At 39.4% G+C, this 19,142-nt stretch overlaps 1 protein-coding gene across 1 annotated transcript; it reads right to left on the bottom strand.

The window, feature by feature from the left end:
* Window positions 1-810: 810 nt before the first annotated feature.
* Window positions 811-17,144, bottom strand: LOC137261482 (CD82 antigen-like). Its single transcript, XM_067799237.1, has 9 exons — window positions 17,016-17,144; window positions 11,471-11,545; window positions 11,011-11,220; window positions 7,206-7,280; window positions 6,171-6,290; window positions 5,678-5,719; window positions 5,264-5,416; window positions 4,263-4,346; window positions 811-2,717 (listed from the first exon to the last, which is right to left on the bottom strand). Exons 2-9 carry the CDS (start codon window positions 11,534-11,536, stop codon window positions 2,661-2,663), a joined length of 807 nt encoding a protein of 268 aa, XP_067655338.1. The 5' UTR covers window positions 11,537-11,545; window positions 17,016-17,144; the 3' UTR covers window positions 811-2,660.
* Between the last annotated feature and the right edge of the window lie 1,998 nt (window positions 17,145-19,142).

The following is a 19,142-nucleotide window of genomic DNA, read 5'->3' as shown; positions in this document are numbered from 1 at the left end:
GCGACTGGCAGAAAAGATGGAACAAGTGTCTTGACTCACAAGCGGACTATGTTGAAAAATAAATGTGGTTCATACCAATATTTTGTGTTTTTCTATGCAAGGCTCAAAACTTATTGACATCAACTCGTATGTATGTATGTACGTATGTATGTATGTATGTATGTATGTATGTATGTATGTATGTATGTATGTATGTATGTATGTATGTATGTATGTATGTATGTATGTATGTATGTATGTATGTATGTATGTGTATGTATGTGTGTGTGTGTGTGTGTGTGTGTGTGTGTATGGTTTGATTCAAACCTGAATCCTGTGTGGATGAGAGGAGATTACTCTTAACAAACATTTTGATGTGAACAACCCTCCAAATAATCTGTTCAATATATACATGTGCATGTGTGCGTGCGTGCTTGCGTGCGTGCGTTTGTGTGTGTGTGTGTGTGTGTTGAACAGATTATTTGGAGGTTTGTTCACATCAAAACGTTTAGTAAGAGTCATCACCCTTCATCCACACTGGATTCAGGCTTGTTAATATGGTGTTGTCTGTTCTGAGAAATATCTAGCATGGTAGTAGATAGTAGATACGTCACCCAGTCTTCATAGAAACTGTATTATTTCAGAACGCACGAAAGGACGAATGAATAATTGGCTGATATTTTTTATCCTCAAATGGTAAAGGAGAGTAATATCAGCGTCAATAATCAAAATATTCAGAAGCTATGTTAAACATCGACTACTTCTGGTTTCAAGTCTTCGAAGACTTGTTCAGCATGCTGAAATGCATGGTAATTATGACACAAAGACGTATTTTAGAAATATTTTATTGAAATATTGAAATATTATTCATACAGTTGAAGAACAAGAACTTAAATACGTTAAAACAAGTTCCAACATTGAGTAGAGAAGACAGAGGAGATCATTGTCGTGATTAACTAAATTTTTTAGACAGTGAACAACAAACCAGAAGTTTTATATAATGTTTTGAAAAAACAATAAATGACTCGAACACATTTGTGATGACATGAAAATGTATAAAATTAATCATCAACCAACAAAATAAATAATTGAAACAACGAAGAAGACTATCAAATGTAACGAGTGAAAACATCATGTAAGATATGATAAAACTGAAATTGGTCCGTAACACAAGACACGAAATGGTGATGTCAAAAAGTTTTCCTTGCAGATATATACTTACAATTGTACATAATAATTGATAACTAAAAATACGTTCCTAAACGAATATTATTGAAAGACAAGCTTTGTGTTTTGTCTACTTATGTAGCAAACAATATATTGTGTGATCATGGCTACGGTAGTGTGCATGTATCTCTTCATCGAGGAACAGGCCTTCACCTTAAAAACAAAAAGATGCCTACTGTCCGGCTGTTGCATGACAACATGTATCCTCGAGTAAGGAAGACACTAAGCACTGTTAATGCTGAGTAACCTTGAACAGGGGATCGCCAGGATGGCTAATATCACAGTGAAATGTTTAAAAGTATGTACAATTTTACTGTCAGAAAGACACTGACAAACTGAAATCACAAGATCTATTCATTACACTAAAACAGAACTCGAACGAACAGGTAAAATAGATTTTACTTGTATCCGATCACCGACAGACTAACAGGCAAAAATGTCTCACACATTTTGAGTGTATCTGTGTGTACCTGCGCTTGTTTGTCTGTGTGTGTGTGCGTGCGTGTACGCGCGCGCGTGTTTGTGTGTGTATGTGTTTGTGTGTGTGTGTTTGTGTGTGTACACATGCTTACAAGTGATACCTTTTATACTGCCGTTCAATAATGTTTTACAAGGTTGTCCCAAATATCTTGATACTGCAAGTGAGTGGCATGTTTTCGATTCTGTTACAGTATTTCAGCATCCCAACTTAATGTAGTTGAAAAGACCGACGTGAAGCAGATATCAGATCTTTCTCTTTTTAATATGCCCACGATCCCTGTTATGGTAAAACCCAGAACTCTCTTCAGGACAAACTGGGAATAGAACCCACATGGGTGTGCCCAAGGGCCACAACTCTTCATAGCTGAATGTGCTTGAGAACACAAATGGCTCACACTTAGATGGCAATACTTTATGTAACTGGTGCCAATATGACAGTAAAAATCTATACATTCTGAAAAGAAATGGTTGGTTTAGAAACACAAGCATATTTTTGTAGGGTGTTTTGACATCATGACATAAAACAACTGCATTAATATCCTTCATTAACAGCGTACCTTCATTAACTATGAACAAGGATAGGTGGGAGTGAAGTAACAACGTATTCGTGTTCCATTTGCATTCACACGTGGATGTACGTAACGCATATATTTATAAACTGATGCATGGTATCATTTAAGAAAACTTTTCGGCCATATTTAACCAACATTTAACTTTGTTTCGAATAGAGTAATGACATACAGTTTTTATAATCGATGTCAGAAACTGATTTGAAATATGAACACGTTTTTGTGTTAGGAACTTAAGAAATAAAAACATCCGTCACTGCAAATTTGAAGACAGACTTTGCTTTTAAAAATCAGCCTGTACTTCACATAGAATATAAAGTGTACAGAACCATTAAAGGATTTGTGAAGCAGATAAAAATTGTCTGTACAATGACTGATTCGCAACGACGAAAGTCGAAAGGCTGATTACACTTTTTCATCACCTCGTTTGCACAGACAGGCTGCAATGATGATCCCGATTATCTGAAAAGAATGACGTGCAAAGGTTGAACATCATTATTACTTGTCATTATTTTCTTATTTTAATCATGAATAATTAGTAATAACAATAGAAATAAACTTTAAGTTTGCTGTGATACAGGAAAATGACATAGTGCAGAGATTTTCCAGGGCGTAATCATCCATATATAGACGAACAATTTAGGTCAGATAAGTCTGTCACGGCAACATGCAGTGAATAGACTCGAATGGCATGTGCTTTAAACTATATTCTAGTTACAGTCGATGGCAGTTGCGGCCATGAAAATATATCCAGTTATCCGATGTTCGAGACATCGAGTTAAACTTTGCTTATAGGGACCGTAAATGTCTATCGAGATATCCGAAAAAATCGAGACATCCATATCGAGCTAAAAGAGATTGAATGATGATACATTATGAAGGATATTCCGGGACCGAGATGTTACATCGAGACAACGAGTTATAAGAGCCCCACACAACTGTGCTCGACTGCGTGTCAACCACCAGAAGTGTGGCTGGCGTTATACGTTCGGTGCGCTGGAGAAACCAGCCAGGAAGGGTGGGTTTTACGCCGCACTCAGCAATATTCCAACTATATGGCGGCAGTCTGTAAATAATCGAGTGGGTCTGGACCAAACAATCCAGTGATCAACAACATGAGCATCGATCTGCGCAGTTGGTAACCGATGACGTGTCAAACAAGTCATACTTATCATGAGTCAAAAAATTACCTCGTTGACAATGACTTAAAGTATGAAGAGCATAGTGGTTTCAAAATTCAAAGATAGTCAAGGTGACCTGAATGACGATGATTCCAAATGCATACATTAAGAGCTCAATTTTCGTAGAATTCAACGATAACTATTATATAACTTCGATTACGTAAGATTACATAAAGGGAGCAGTGCTGCCAAACTACAAAGATGCTTACTGCATCCTGAATGACTTCGAGAACTCCTATTTTCCTGAACAGTGATGGTTTCAAACACGAACAGAGCAGTGGTGTTAGAATTGGTGGTGTTACTTACCGTGATCTCATTAACAATCAACACCTCGAATGTGAACAGCGTGGGGCTTTTAGAATTAAAAATAATACCGTAGATGCAAACTGTACATTACTGTCAAAATTCTGTGACCTGAAAGAACCCAGTGTTGTGAAAACACCACGATTCTTACGGTGATGACTCCTGCTTAGATCCGGGTTAGAACTGGTCTTCAGCAACCCATGCTTGTCGGAAAAGGCGACTAACGGGATCGGGTGGTCAGGCTTGCTGACTTGGTTCACCCTTGTCATCGTGTCCCAGTTGCTTAAAACGATGCTCATGGTGTTGCTCTCTGGTTTGTGTGGTCCAGACTCGTTTAATTACAACCCGCTGTCCTCCAGCTGAAATATTGCTACGGACGGCGTTAAACAACAACCAACCAACCAACGACGGTTTCAGATAAGAAAGAACGACGTGCTGGAAGAACAGAGAATACTCTCGGCGACGACAATTACGAGTGGCTAAAATATAACAGAACGCAGAACACCAAGAGCACAATACTTACCGAGACCGCCATTACGATTGCCTCAAATATGAAGAGCGCATCGCTGTACTCATGCACCTTGTCCTTCAGAAGTGCAAAGCATCCCTTAAAGATAATAAATTTAATCGAATTAATTTCATGCTGATGCGGTATTCCGCACCTCAGTTCAAAATGAATGAGATTGTAACGAATCGACAGAGAAAACGAAGTGTCTTTTTGATTCCGGTCCTTTTTTTGTATTTCTTTGTTTCGGTAAGTTTTAAAGTGTGTTTGGTTATGAATATTTGTGGTGGCTTTGAGTTCGTGAGTGAGTTTAGTGTTACGCCGCACTCAGCAATATTCCAGCTATATGGTGACGCTCTGAAAATAATCGACTCTGGAGCAGAGAATCCAGTGACCAACAGCATGATCATCGATCTGTGCATTTGGGAACCGATGACATGTGTCAACCAAGTCAGCGAGCCTGACCACCCGATCCCGTTAGTCGCCTCTTACGACAAGCATAGTCGCCTCTCATGCAAGCATGGGTTGTTGAAGACCTATTCTACCCCGGACCTTCACGGGTCTTGAGTTCGTTGTAAGCATACCTCACTGCACATTAATACAGATTTTAACACTTTATGCATATGCTGGACTGGAGACTGGCCCATACGTACTTCATATATACATACTGGAAATGTAGATATGTACGTTGACATATGTGGAATAAGTATCCCTGTTCTGTATGCCGACAAGTCTTTATATATACACTATTTGACCCTCGAATTTATCTTTTGGGTGAGGGGGTTAGTCAGTGAGTTTAGGTTTACGCCCGAGTCAGCAATATTCCAGCTATACAATTGTGGTCTGTAAATAATCAAGTCTGGACCAGACAATGATGAACATCATAAGCATCGTTGTACCCAAATGGTACATGGTGATATGTGCCAACCAAGTCAGCGAGCTTGACCTCTTGATCACTTTAGTCGCTTCTTACGACAAGCATTGACTGCTGAAGATCCGGATCGTCACGGGTGTTTTACCTTTTGGTGCGTAGATTTGCAGTTGTTTTTGGAGTTTGCAGCCATTCCGCTAGTGGAATTTGGAGTTGTCGCCATTCCGCTAGTGGAATTTGGAGTTGTCGCCATTCCGTTGGATGAAGTTGTCATTCCACCCACGCAACAACTCGCCGGCACCTGAAATGTCAGTATGCTGTTTTAAAGTAGTGCTAAGGCTGGATGCCTTATTTTAGTGAATTTACCTGTTACGTTCTATCAAAGTCGTATGCTGAAATTGTACCTCCAACAGTTCGGAGGTTCCAAATACAATTTCAATGCATTTACAAAAAAGATTTCGTCAAGCATTTAGCTTGCTAACTTCAACACATTCCGTGTACCCATAGAATTAACTCATTTGAAAAAAATGCAGTGAATTCTGCATGTATACATAGTACATACCATTTCGAAATCCGTGTAATTGGCGACACCACAGCATTTGAACTGTTCAAGAACAATTAGGAGCATGTGTCAGAGAAGATAAATACTCTTCACGAGACTGAAAACGTTCCCCCTCTCCCCTCACGCACACACACACACTCTCTCTCTCTCTGAATTTTGACTTAAGTTTGAGTTTTTACTCAAATTTGAGTAAACACAGGAAACTTCATTTAACAGAAAGAACACAAATCAATATTAAACTCAAAGACAGTAGACAATTTCAGTTTGGTAGATAGATTAATTAAATTTGTATGGGCTTTTTATTTTAAAAAGTGAAAGAAAGGAATCGGACCCGTTTCTTCAGCATGACGAGAGAACACGTTAATCGCCGTACCATTGACGACGATGGCATGTAAGCTGTGATTTGTTTCTATTATAGATATGAAAGGAAAATGAATGAAAAAACCCCAACAAATTATACATACATCTGTGTCTGTGTGTCATATATCTTTACCGTTTTTTGAAGGTAGTCCCACGACTGTGTGAACTTGCCATCGCTGGATGTGTTCAGGTTCTTATATTCTGTCTGAACCTTATCTGTCAGGTTTCTTTGGAAAGTGTTGACGTCATCAATCTGACAACACGTAGACAACGGAACATGAGCTCATTCCGCAAGACAACATGATTGAGGGACATATTTTGACAATGAATTCCTCATTGTTTAGGGGTAAAAGGTTTAGACAAGAAGTAGGCATCCCCTTGGTTATAGATGATGTTCCCATTCTTTCGAATATGTTTCTTCACGTCCATGAATCAGAATGCCTTCTGGGTTTGGCAGTTGACACCACCGTACTTTGGCCAAGAAGTTAAGTTCGTGCGTGATATATATCGATGACTTAATATCATTCAATTACCACCAAACAATCATTTGCCTTTCAATGATTTACCCGCCTGATATTCATATTTCGTAAAATTCATATCACTCGCGTGGTATTCATATTTAGATCTATGCATAACGTTTCAGACTGACAAAAAGTCGTCCACAAATCTGTAAGTCAAAAGAGCAGATTTTCAATATTTTCATTTCATGTTGGGCAATATATTAGTCACTACAACCTTTGGTGTTTCTCAGCTTGTCATGTACAACGAAGTATGTTTCGTTTACGAGGATTTGTAAGTGTTACTCAGTTGTGCGACCAAGGTTACAACAATAAAGCTTTCAAACGAAATTTACCTTAGACATTTCCTTGTTATCCTTGTTATTTCAAGTGTCTTTTCAAACACGGATAAGCTTGGATTTTTTTCTCGTTATTTAGAGTTTTGTAATTAAACTTGAACGAATAAGTGTATAATCGAAACAACGAACATATAAATAAAGTAACGAGATAAAAACTCGAAATGACTGGAAATTAATTCAAATAACTGGAAACATTAAACAGATCGCATTCAAGCCAGAAAACTGTTTATAGTTTATGGCATTATCCATGTTATCAGATTTCATCAAATACGCAACTGTCCCGGGTGGCGACAGTATGAAGGTCAGACGTACCCGCACAACCATTATGATTGTGATAGCTAAGGCCGCTATTTCGCCGATGACGATTATCACGGAAAAGCAGATGTACTGAAACATAAATAGTACACAATCATGATACGATTCGGTTTTTATACTGAATATTTGATATTGAATAATTGTTTGTTTTATCTGTTTGCTGTATAACGCCGCCGTCAGCAGTATTTTGGCCAAATGGCGACGGTCTGTAAATAATCGAGTTTGGACCAGATATCCCAATGATCAACATCATGAGCATCGACGAACGCAATGGGAGTACCATGAGATGTGGCACCAAGTCAGCGAGTCTGACCACTCGATCCCCTTAGCCGCTTCTAGTTAGACAAGTTGCTGTTAGTTAGACATGCATTGGTTGCTGCACGCCAACGCTTACCAGGCCATATTGGTTTTACAATTAAACCAACAGGTTCACTCTGTACTACAGTTCTAAATGTATGCCGTGAAATCAACGTCACAGTGGGAACCAAACCGACACCTGTGCCCCATGCCATCGGCATCGCTTCCTTTGTATACTGGATACACCAACTGCAGTGTGTGCGGAGGTTTGTAGAATACCAAAAGACGTTAAATGACGGTATTTTTTATTATTCCTGGAAGCCAGACCCCCCAAATGGTAAAAATGTTGTGCAGTTATGGCGAACGAATGGGGCGTGTTTTTTTCACAATCAGGAAATTTAGCTTCGACTGAAAGCCAGTTGTTATTAGCTATCGTGCTTGAGTACAATGCAGGGGCCCTTTTAAGGTTCAGCAATGGTAATATTGTAAATATTTGAATGAAAGATCATCTTTAATAGAAATGCATTTTGACGAGGAAAATATGTGTTAAACTTTACAATTAAAGTGTAGTTATGTTACTATTTTCTAATTCAGTTATATCATTTGAAGATCATGTATGCATTGGTGTTCATAATTATGCAGGACTTTAATATAAAAAAAAATATGCAGGATAATTTCCGCTCCATGCGTTGCAAAATGTATGGAAGAATACAGTTGACTACAGTCGACTTGATAATGTTTGTTTGAGTCAGGTCACTTACTATTTTAGGACCGATGAAGACGGTCATTCACGTGAGCCAATTCCACGATGTACTATTATCAGATCATTAACTCTCGGTTTGACCGACAAGGTAGTCACGAGGCATACTGCAATCGATAAATGATCGGCAGTTAGTCTTCTAGTACCTACTGCTGTCAATGCGCAAAATCGAACTCATCTGCCAATGTCTATACCAACTGAATAGATGATAATGATTAAATGTAACTTGATAAGTCTCTGTCTGACGTACGACATGTTGAGATATTGGTGACATACATTGTCTTGTCTATAGTAGTGACCCTGACTATGCATATATTCATAAACCATATTCACAGGCCAGCAAATGTGTTGGATGCCTTCCCTTGCGCTGAGATCGATACTCACAGCGTCATGACCGTGTTATGTGTAACAGGTGTGTACACATCGATATCATTTGATATTACTGAAACTAGGGCCTGTATGTTTCGAGGAACCTCATAGAAGAAGCACAGTATTTTTGTAAATATTATCCAGTAGTATCTTTGTGTTGTCCATAAAAGTGGTCACTTAATGTTTTGTATTCAAAGCAAAACGTTTCTATCGTAAAAAATCTTCATCAAATATTCCTCTGTAATAAAGTTACAAATAAGTTTTAGCTGAATCTTCCTTCTTCAGCTTCATGTCTGTAATGTAATGTCCAATGTACAGGAATGTGTGGCTGCAATAGGTTGACCGTGTTGATCGTGTTGACCGTGTACTTCAGCATGTGAATGTGGACCTGAAACATGTTCCCATTATCTCGACAATGTTAGCATTGACTAACATGTCAACTGGGAATACACTATGCCTATTAAGAACAATAGGTACAGATTATAATGAAGGAAATGTTGCTTGCATTATTATGACTTGACTAACTCGCCATCCATTGATGAGCAAAGAGAGATGTCTAGAAAAACAGAATTAAACATTTAAGAGCTTTGTGTTATATTGTGTGACTGTAATACCCACACAGTATCGTCGGTATATTTGGTATCGTTGATGCGATGTAAAGCATGGAAATGTTAACGTTGAAGAGAAATACTTGAAAAAAATAGTTAGGGATATATGCACATTTTGAAATCTTGAATAATGATCTATATATTCATTGACACACTGATAAAATATCAATCATGAAAAGACCAATATGCATACCTTATTTTGTCCAGTATATTATGTAACATTTTTACGATCTCAGGACAAAGTACCAACCTTTATTTCCTTATAATGTTGTGCCAATCAAACGTAAATATGACGTTCACGTGATATAGTTAAATTAAAAAAAACATAATTTGGGTAAACGTACCTTTAATTTGTAATCTTTAAGTTATATTTTGCTCATCAAATGCACTTTTATAAAATTTACATTTTCCATAACCTAAATAGTTTTGCGTTGAGCACATGTACAACACTATTGTCCCACATTTATTGGACATTCTAAATCTACTGTTTTGAAAAAAAAAAATCGGTTAATCCAAAACAGTGTTATTAGAATAGACCATCCGGTTATCGATTACAATTTTACCACAATTGAAATTAACGGTTGCGCTTTACAAGGGTCCCTGCACTGCAGTCAAGTACGGTAGCTGATGACAACCGGATTTATCACAGTCATATCATTCGTGATTGTGGAAAATCATATCCCATTCGGTCACCAGAGGTGCACCACATATTCACCTTTGGGGATGAGGTTTGTAGACCATTCTAGGCCATGAGCCAGACCATGTGATATCCTGTGTCACGGACAAATCTTACGGGCGTGGACGTTGTTGACAGTAACTCACTTGAACGTAGTTCACCGTTGGGCCAATTCGGTGAAGTAGGTTGGAAGTTGAACTAGTAAACCGTGGTTTCATCGCAGTGGCATGTTACCACGGTTAATATGTTACGTTAATATGTCTGACTACGCTTAACAAAGATCAAATACGGTCCACTGTGCTCCGTCTCTTCATCCCCCACTACGGTCTACTCTGGTCTACTAACGTTCATCCCCCACTACGGTCTACTCTGGTCTACTACGTTCATCACCCACTCTGGTCTACTCTGGTTTACCATGTTTATCACCCACTATGATCTACTCTGGTCTACTAACGTTCATTACCCACTACGGTCTACTCTGGTTTACTACGTTCATCCCCCACTACTATCTACTCCGGTCTACTACGTTCATCCCACACCACAGTCTCCTCCGGTCTACTATGTTCATCACCCACTACGGTCTACTCTGGTCATCCCCCACTACGGTCTACGCTGGTCTACGACGTTCATCCCCCACTACGGTCTACTCCAGTTTACTATGTTCATCCCCCACTAAGGTCTACTGTGGTCTCCTATATTCATCCCCTACTACGGTCTACTCCGGTCTACTCCGGTCATCCCCCACTACGGTCTACTCCGGTCTACTACGTTCATCACCCACTACGGTCTACTCTGGTCTACTACTTCATCACCCCCTACGATCTACTCCGACCGGTTTACTATGTTCATCACCCACTTCGGTCTACTCCTGTCTATACAGTTTGTACCCACATCTACGGTCTACTTCGTCAAATTGCCTTACCCGAAGATGATAACGCCAATAACCAAACTTTACCCACCCCATTCAACCATGTGATCCTTAGTTTAGTCCAATATTGTTGGAAGATATTTTGAAAAAAAACCCCAAACGTTATCCTTACTTAGGTACGATTGTTACAATATTCAGTGCATTCAAATTAGTATTTTACCTACCAGTCCCAGCAAGCACTTGCTCTTAGTCGCAGCTCCAACACAACCACAGCAGCAGACAAGCAATACGAAAGCACCAAAGCCAATGATGACCCAGGCACCATTGGTGAGGTAGTGTGCTCCATCGTCTATCTCCACTAGCTTTATTAGTTCAGAAGCATCAGGTTCAACCTTGAGATAGATTCCCAAAGCTAACGTGGCCAGGCCAAAAACCTGAACAAATGTGAAAATTTCAGGAATTCAGTCATACATTCTTCAAATGTAAATGCACATGAATAGGTTAAGAAAAACTCCCAAAACGCCCATACTTTCTCTCGATGAACGCCGGGAATCACAATGTAGCTATATATTTACCAACATTGCAAGTAATATATTCTACTGTTAAGTGTTGAATAACAAGGACACTTCTGCATTGCTTACCATTATAAATTCAATATATAAGTTGATGTCCTAATGTACTTACCGAAAAGACGACATTGAAGAAGATGAAGAGACAACTGAATGTCTTTTCACAACAGTTAAACGCCATGTTTATCGACTGAAAAGAAGAGAACATCACATCAGAGTGTGTGTACAGCTTGTTCAGTTGACCTGAGCTACTCTACATATGTATGCCCCCGTGGGTCAATTGGCTTTAACGGCAGGTCGAGTTAACTTCATTAAATAGTGGAACAGGGAATGTTAAACGACTATCTTGTCATGGCTGTTCGGCAATGTTGACAATCAACTGACAAAGGTGCACGCCTTAACCATAATAGACCTAATTAGTTATGACACGGACACGCAGTGCATTAGTATTCACTTGTTCAGGTCAAGGTGTAGCCTTGAACAAGGTGTAGCCTTGAACAAAGACGCAACGTGGTCACAACGACGGACAGTATACAAATAAAGTGCCCTTTTCAATGAGTGAGTGAGTTGGGATTTACACCGGCTTTAGCAATATTCCAGCAATATCACGGCGGAAACTCCAAAAATGGGCTCCAGACATTATGCCAGTGTGGAGAATCGAACTGGGGCTCAGAAAAATATACCATAGTCTAGAACTAATATTTATTGACACCGAGTGTTCATAAACTAAATACGTGTTCAGACGAAGGTCGGGGCAACATGACACGTCACCAATACACTTTCAGTACTCTCATGGCAAAACATATTTCTGTAAAATGCACAAACAAATCAATTTTGATTCCAACAAACAACGGTACGCTCCCCAGTATGGAATTGAAGTACACTGGCCCAAAAAAGAAACGCATAGGTGAAAATCCAATGTTATGAGAGATGATTTATTAACTTAAATTGCACAAAAAGTTATGGAACTTGAGCAATGATAATTCACACGGGTATTAACAAATGTGTGTCAAGACATATACAATTCACAGTGGTATTAAGCGTCTCTATTTTCCATGGCATAGTGAGAAAGTCAGTATCTGGTGTGACCACCACGGGCATCAATCACTGCTCTGCATCGCCTGGGCATTGACTGTATAAGACGTCGTATCCGCCTTTGTGGGATTCTTCTCCACTCATCTCGCAACGCATTCACCAACTGTAGACGTGTCTGTGGCTGCGGCTGTCGACGTCGTAACCGTTTACCCAATTGGTCCCATAAATGTTCAATTGGGTTCAAATCCGGCGATTTTGAGGGCCATGGAAGAACTGTAATGTTGTTGTTGGCAAGAAAATCCGTGGTAATGCGTGCTGTGTGCGATCTTGCATTGTCGTGCTGGAAAATTTCCCTTCTAGCGTCAATTGTAGGAACAACATGACGGTTCAGAATTTCATCCCGGTAGCGTACAGCATTGAGATTCCCTTGCACATGCACCAACTGTGTCCTGCCGTTCATAGATATGCTTCCCCACATCATTACACCTCCACCACCGTGTCTGTTGACCTCACGAACGCACTGTCGAGCATATCTCTCATTTCGACGTCTGTAAACACGCATCCTTCCATCATGTCTGTACAGCAGAAAACGTGACTCATCGCTGAACCAGATCCTCCTCCAATTCAAGAGGTTCCATGCCCGAACGTTCCTGCACCACTGAAGACGTGCACGACGGTGATGGGTATGCAGAACAGGTCCTGCATGAGGTCGCATAGGTCGAATTCCATGCTCTCTTAGGCGATACCTGATGGTTTGTGGAGAGACTCTACGCAGCCCAGGAACGTGATCAGCGGTATACGTAGCAGTGACGGCCCGATTACGCAGATGAAGCACCCGGATGTAGCGGTCTTGTGCTGGAGTTGTCACCCTTGGTCTCCCACTCCTTGGACGGTCTCTGGTCGAGTTGTGTTGCGTGTATCGTTGCCAGAGACGGGAAATCGTGCTCTGCCTCACATTCAGACGTCTGGCAACTGATGACTGACTTTCCCCAGCTTCCAGACGTCCAATGGCTCTATTTCTGTTTTCTTCATTTAACCTTGGCATTTTTCGCGTCGCATAGAAAGAAATATGAAGAATGAATCGCAACAGGACCTGTCCCCTTTTATAGCCATCATAATCAAGATTGAGATCCTGCATTTGCACGTGCATAATGCTTTCAGATTTTCCCACGTGCAGATTATACAAAGCGTTTTCAAGGTGCTGTGGTGTGGCGAATAATCACCAGAGGTTGTGTTTGTTTGTCTGTTTTGGTTGTATTGACTATAAAAACACTTAATATTTACATTAATTGTCATTCCATTCCATATTTTCCGAAACAATCTACTTTAAAAATGAGATTTCAGCTATGCGTTTCTTTTTTGGGTCAGTGTACATTGTAGACCCATGGATATCCGGGGTTAGAATATATCTTCCACATGCAATGTTTGTTGAAGCCTAATGGGGTCTGGTGTGACTCATGTTGCTCACCACTGGATTGTCTTACCCAGACTCGATTATTTACACCCTGCAGCCATATCGCTAGAATATTTTTGAGCGCGACATTATACAACAAACAAACAGATACATTATGGAAAATATTTCCAGTCTGAAACCTGACGCCTACGGGATGAGGCATCTCGCCGAGCACACATATCACAGTTTGCATAATTTAGACGAGTGACGAGCGAGTTTAGTTTTACGCCACTTTTAGTAACACTACGCCTCTGGACACCAGAAATGGGCGTTCATATATTGAATCTATTTTGGGAATCGAACATGTGACTTCGGCATGACGAGCGAACGCTTTAACCAGCTGGCCTCCACATACTGGTTATTTGCTGTAGATTGATGATGGCGAAACAAGCTGTGATTTGTTTGTACTATAATTGTGATGACAAAGGTTTATGACAAATAAACAGTGCAGAAATATCTGACCCTTTGAAAAGGCACATGCACATGTAGGTTTTATCGGTGTGATGGAGGAAAACTGTCCCTTCATATGTTATAAGAGGCGAAGTAGGGTGGTCATGCTCGCTGGCGTGGTTAATGCATGTCATCGTATCACAGCTGTGCAGATTGAGGACGAAAATGTCAATCGCTGGGGTGTTTTGTTATGACTCAACTATTGACAGACCACCGCCATATAGCTTGAAATGTATTGAGTCCGCCATCCATCCATCCACCCATCCATCCATCCGTCCGTCCGTCCGTCCATCCACTTCCATCCATTCACCATCTGTCCATATTCGCTCATCCACCCACCTTCCATCAATTCACATCCGCACATCCATTCATCCGCACATCAATCCGCATCCATCCATTCATTCAACGAACCAACTAACCAGCAAACCAACCTACCAGCCAACATTATGTTCACCCATCCATCCACATCCACCCATTCATTCATCCATCCAATTCACCCATCCATCCATCCATCATCCAACCAGCCATCATCCATTCATCCATCCAACAACCATCCATCCTTCCGTCCATCCATCCACTGGCCCAGAGCCAGCCAGTCAATATGCCATGCAACCAACACACTGTGATATTACAATGATCAAACACGAAATAAAATATACAGGGCAAACGACAAGCATGAAAGTCATCATTCCAAATAATATTTCTCTGCCTCACGTCAGTCTGTACACCTAAACACGATTGAAAACACTTCTGTCATAACACATCTGTGTGACAAGTCTTGGTAGATTGTTGTGTAACAATTAGGGTAATATTTATGTCCTCCCCCGAAGAATACATCCGCAATTACAATTCAAAGGTAGTCATTCGTAAATGGTATTTTCATTTCAAATGCTAAAATTAATGTGACCATAAACAATAATCACGAATAACGTTACCATCCACAAATGACTATCCCGCAAGCTTAAAGTTTGAGAGATTATTAACACTGTAATCTTGCAGGCAGTAAACACTATTAAACTTTCCCATTCGGTGTCATTGATAACACATTGACCACAGTCATTGATAACATCTGCTCCTGTATAAATAATATAGCACTGAATCAATATTTTGCGACAATTGGTTTAATGCGGCTTTTCGACAAGAATGATCACATCAATAATATCTAGTGTATACTTGTATTTATCTACGTCATACGTCCATTATGCAAAAACGCCTGAATAAACGCATAAAGCGAACAAAGATAGCCAGACAGGCGGCGGTAACTGTCCTTGTGCCAGACAACTGGTTCTGAAATGTTTAATAGGACGAATTATCTGCATTTGGGGACCTAAAGCAACTCTATTGGGGTTGCAGACTGAATGTTCTTGTCAACCAATGATTCCCTTTGCATTCGTAACTATCATATTTAGCGTTCCTTCATCATGCTCGTATTGTCAGTATTCTTTCCATGAACATTTTTATTTTGAATATTACGGTTTAATATTTTATATGAAATACCAGATAAATTAAGGTCTATACGCGCGTTTGATATTTTGGCATCGACGTGAACGCGTTTATGATTGTCTATACTAGACAGTTGTATTGAGCTATACATCTCATAATGCTGATAATTACTGTGCTGTGTTGTTCAAATCATGATGACAGTCCATTAATATTCGAAAATCGAATTCCATATAACCTAATTTCATGACCTAATTTCACTCTGAACGAATGTAGATACGATAATATCTGCAATGCAAGTACCAGTGTAACCAATTTAAATGTGAGGATTCATAATACTTTGCAAACGAAATATTTTGTTCTGGAAATGCAAAAAAGATCGGTAAAAAATTAGATGTCCTCATGGTGTGTAGCTTCACGAAATACACCCGGAAACATTTATCATGATGGCCATAAATATATTAATTCATTTTGCTTCCACGCGAAACATTTGAGACATCTATCATAGGCGCATTATGGTGTAAAGAGGTCTTGTCTGTGCTAACATACACTACTATCATTCATTGGTTATTTCTACGTTATCAGATCCACAGTGTATTTATCCACTGTACCTGTCCGGGAAAATATTTCACGGAAAAAGTGGTATCAAAAAACACCCATTTATCAGGAAAGAGTATTCACTCAACAAAGTCCGTTTGACGTAAATGTATATGAACATTTTCCTTCCACCGAGAAGATTTGACTACGCTGGGCCTGGTTGCAAAAACATTCATTATTGCACTTTAATAATCTCAACCTTGCCTTTAAATACACCGCTCCGTAGGATAATGTGTGTAACATGGATATAAATGTACAAGGGTGTGTTATATGAACTGCAGATACACGTTTCTTTACAAATTCATGGGTGAACTTTTGATTATGACTGTGCCAGACATGAGATGAACAAATCAGTGTCAACACTTTTTTCGTTCAAAAGAATTCGTTTTGAGGAATGAATATGGCTTCCAAGAATGAATGACTAAATTTATTCATGTCTGTTTAAACCAAGTTATCATTTGCGATACATTTCCACATTCTTGAAAAGTCCTTGCATGGGAATGGCTAGTTTGAAATAACAGCGTTCTGACATGTGAAGCCGAGTTCACATTTTCAGCTTCGTCCTGGGCTTGTAGGATAATGCGAACCCTTTCAGTAATGTATATAATGACCTACCCCTCTAATTGATAATGCCTGACGATTGGAATATCTATAAACGATACGTTCACTAGAATTTCGATCTTACCTGTTTTGTGCTTCCAGTATATTCCGTTCTCTGGCAGCAGGTATTAATACTTGCGCACGACTGTGGATGTTAAGTAGAGCGCAATAGCTTTATAGAGCGGTTTCACCACATATGTCGTCATGGTATATTGCAGGGCGTGTATGAACCATCACGATATTAAGCGAGGTAGGATATATAATGTTGACTAATCAATAATCAGCTGTTCATGAACAGAGCAAATATGACAATTGTGTAAAATAAATCAATAACATGCTTTCAGTTGAATATTACAGGAGACGTCGATGCCCTATAGGGAAAACAGCTATTTTTTCCTAATGTATTCAGTAATGTAAACATTATATTTAAATGTTATCACTGTAACCATTTGCAAAGGATTTAGATATTTGTGAGGTTTGTCATGAAATTGTTTAGGGAATGGTTAGGGAAATATTATACTTTTTCATAAAAGATTGTCATGAAAAAGTGTTTACACATTTCTTTAACATGTACGCCATGAAGGAAAGTTGTTTTTACCTGAACAGATTCAGTAAATAGCTACCAAAAGGATGGGGTGGTGAGTTGGGGTTAGGGGTTTGGGTGTTTGAATCTTAATTCATGTGCCGTACATTGTATAGAATGATAATGGATCATATTAAGAATTTTTGCTCGAAATATTTTATTGTGAACATGTCTAGCACGACCCATTTACAATAAATTACGATTGAAACAATAATTTACGACTGAACCACGATTATTCTTCATGGAGATGTCAACTATATCCCACACAAGAACGCCCACGCACATTTCTTTAGTGTGTGTATTTGTATGTGTTTGTGCCGGGAAATGAGGGACCATTCTGTCTTCATTATCTAAAAGAAGACAATTAGTACTATTTTGTTACACAGTTTTAAGTACAGAGATCATATTGTTTCCATAGTTATGTATATATGTATATCTACAAACGCTCACGTCCTTAGTGACAATAGAAACTTCATGTTAAACTGAGCGACTTATAATCAAAGTCACTCTGTGTTCTGCGACGGTGTTGAAGCATAAAATTAATATAGGACCTACCTTCCAACAAAGTGGTTTCCGGAAGTCTTTAAACGAATATATATAAAGTCAGAAAATCTGTCTAATTATAAATTAAATAATAGCACATAGGTATATTAATTTACTTGCTCCTGGTGTGTACAAATATTGCCATCTAGTGAAGAGTTCTGCAGAACCGTGTGCACTCATTTCATATTACAACTTTTAAGTGATCCGGTATGCTTGATGATCTTGGGAGGCACTCATGAACAGTTGACACAGGTACTTTAAGGTTAATGTTTCTTTTGTGTGATAATGTATAGGCAGTCATTTTGTGAGGAACCGTGCTGTCTACACATACAGTAGAAGCTGTCAAAACCGACATCTATCCAATCCGAAGAGTTGTCAACACCAGCATAAAATGTCAGTTCCGTCAATGGCATGTACATTTATCATCAGCGCTGCAATCTGGCATGTTGTCTTAACCGGATCATTTTTTCAGTCCCGATGAGTGCCGGTTTAGACAGCTTCCACTTTAGTACATCCCAAAGTGGTTCCTGTAATGGATACAATATACACCATCATATGAATGTTACACTCACTCACTCACTCACTCAGTGTTTGGGTACAATAAACAATTTATATATTGTTATCCCTTTTCTTACAGGAATGGGTTTCACAGACATGATGTAGTGGATAAAATGTAAACTCTCTCTCTCTCTCTCTCTCTCTCTGTCTCTCTCGCTCTCACACACACACACACACACACACAAGCCGGTTTGATCAGTAATAACAGATATATAGTATAAACCTTTTTATTTTTGTCACACATATTTGAATTCTCACACATGTGTTACTTTTGCTGGTTGTGTGTTTTACTAAGCATTGTATGTGTTGTATTTGCAGGATGATGCAGAGTGTGTGTGACGACGAGGGCGGCAACGATGTAGTGCCAGTCATCAACCAGGACTCGTCTCATTCACCTCCAGGCATCTAAAGCAGAACAAAAACCATGTTTGCCGTTGTGGACTGGTTCAACTTGGTTATATATTGGTTTCTCAGTGTGGCAAATCAAATGTCTGAACTCAGGTCCTGCGTCATATGTACCAGTTCTGC

Source organism: Haliotis asinina, chromosome 14 (genome assembly GCF_037392515.1).
Source record: "Haliotis asinina isolate JCU_RB_2024 chromosome 14, JCU_Hal_asi_v2, whole genome shotgun sequence".
NCBI classification, from domain to species: Eukaryota; Metazoa; Mollusca; class Gastropoda; order Lepetellida; family Haliotidae; genus Haliotis; species Haliotis asinina.
This window is presented reverse-complemented; position numbering and strand designations above follow the sequence as displayed.

Excerpts from the sequence above, each read along its gene's own strand:
- LOC137261482 (XM_067799237.1), bottom strand. The coding sequence starts at position 11,536 with ATGGCGTTTAACTGTTGTGAAAAGACATTCAGTTGTCTCTTCATCTTC. Across the intron at positions 11,221-11,470 it reads TCTTCAATGTCGTCTTTTCG|GTTTTTGGCCTGGCCACGTT; the intron begins GTAAGTACATTA and ends ACATTTGTTCAG. Across the intron at positions 6,291-7,205 it reads CAATCATAATGGTTGTGCGG|ATTGATGACGTCAACACTTT; the intron begins GTACGTCTGACC and ends ACGTGTTGTCAG.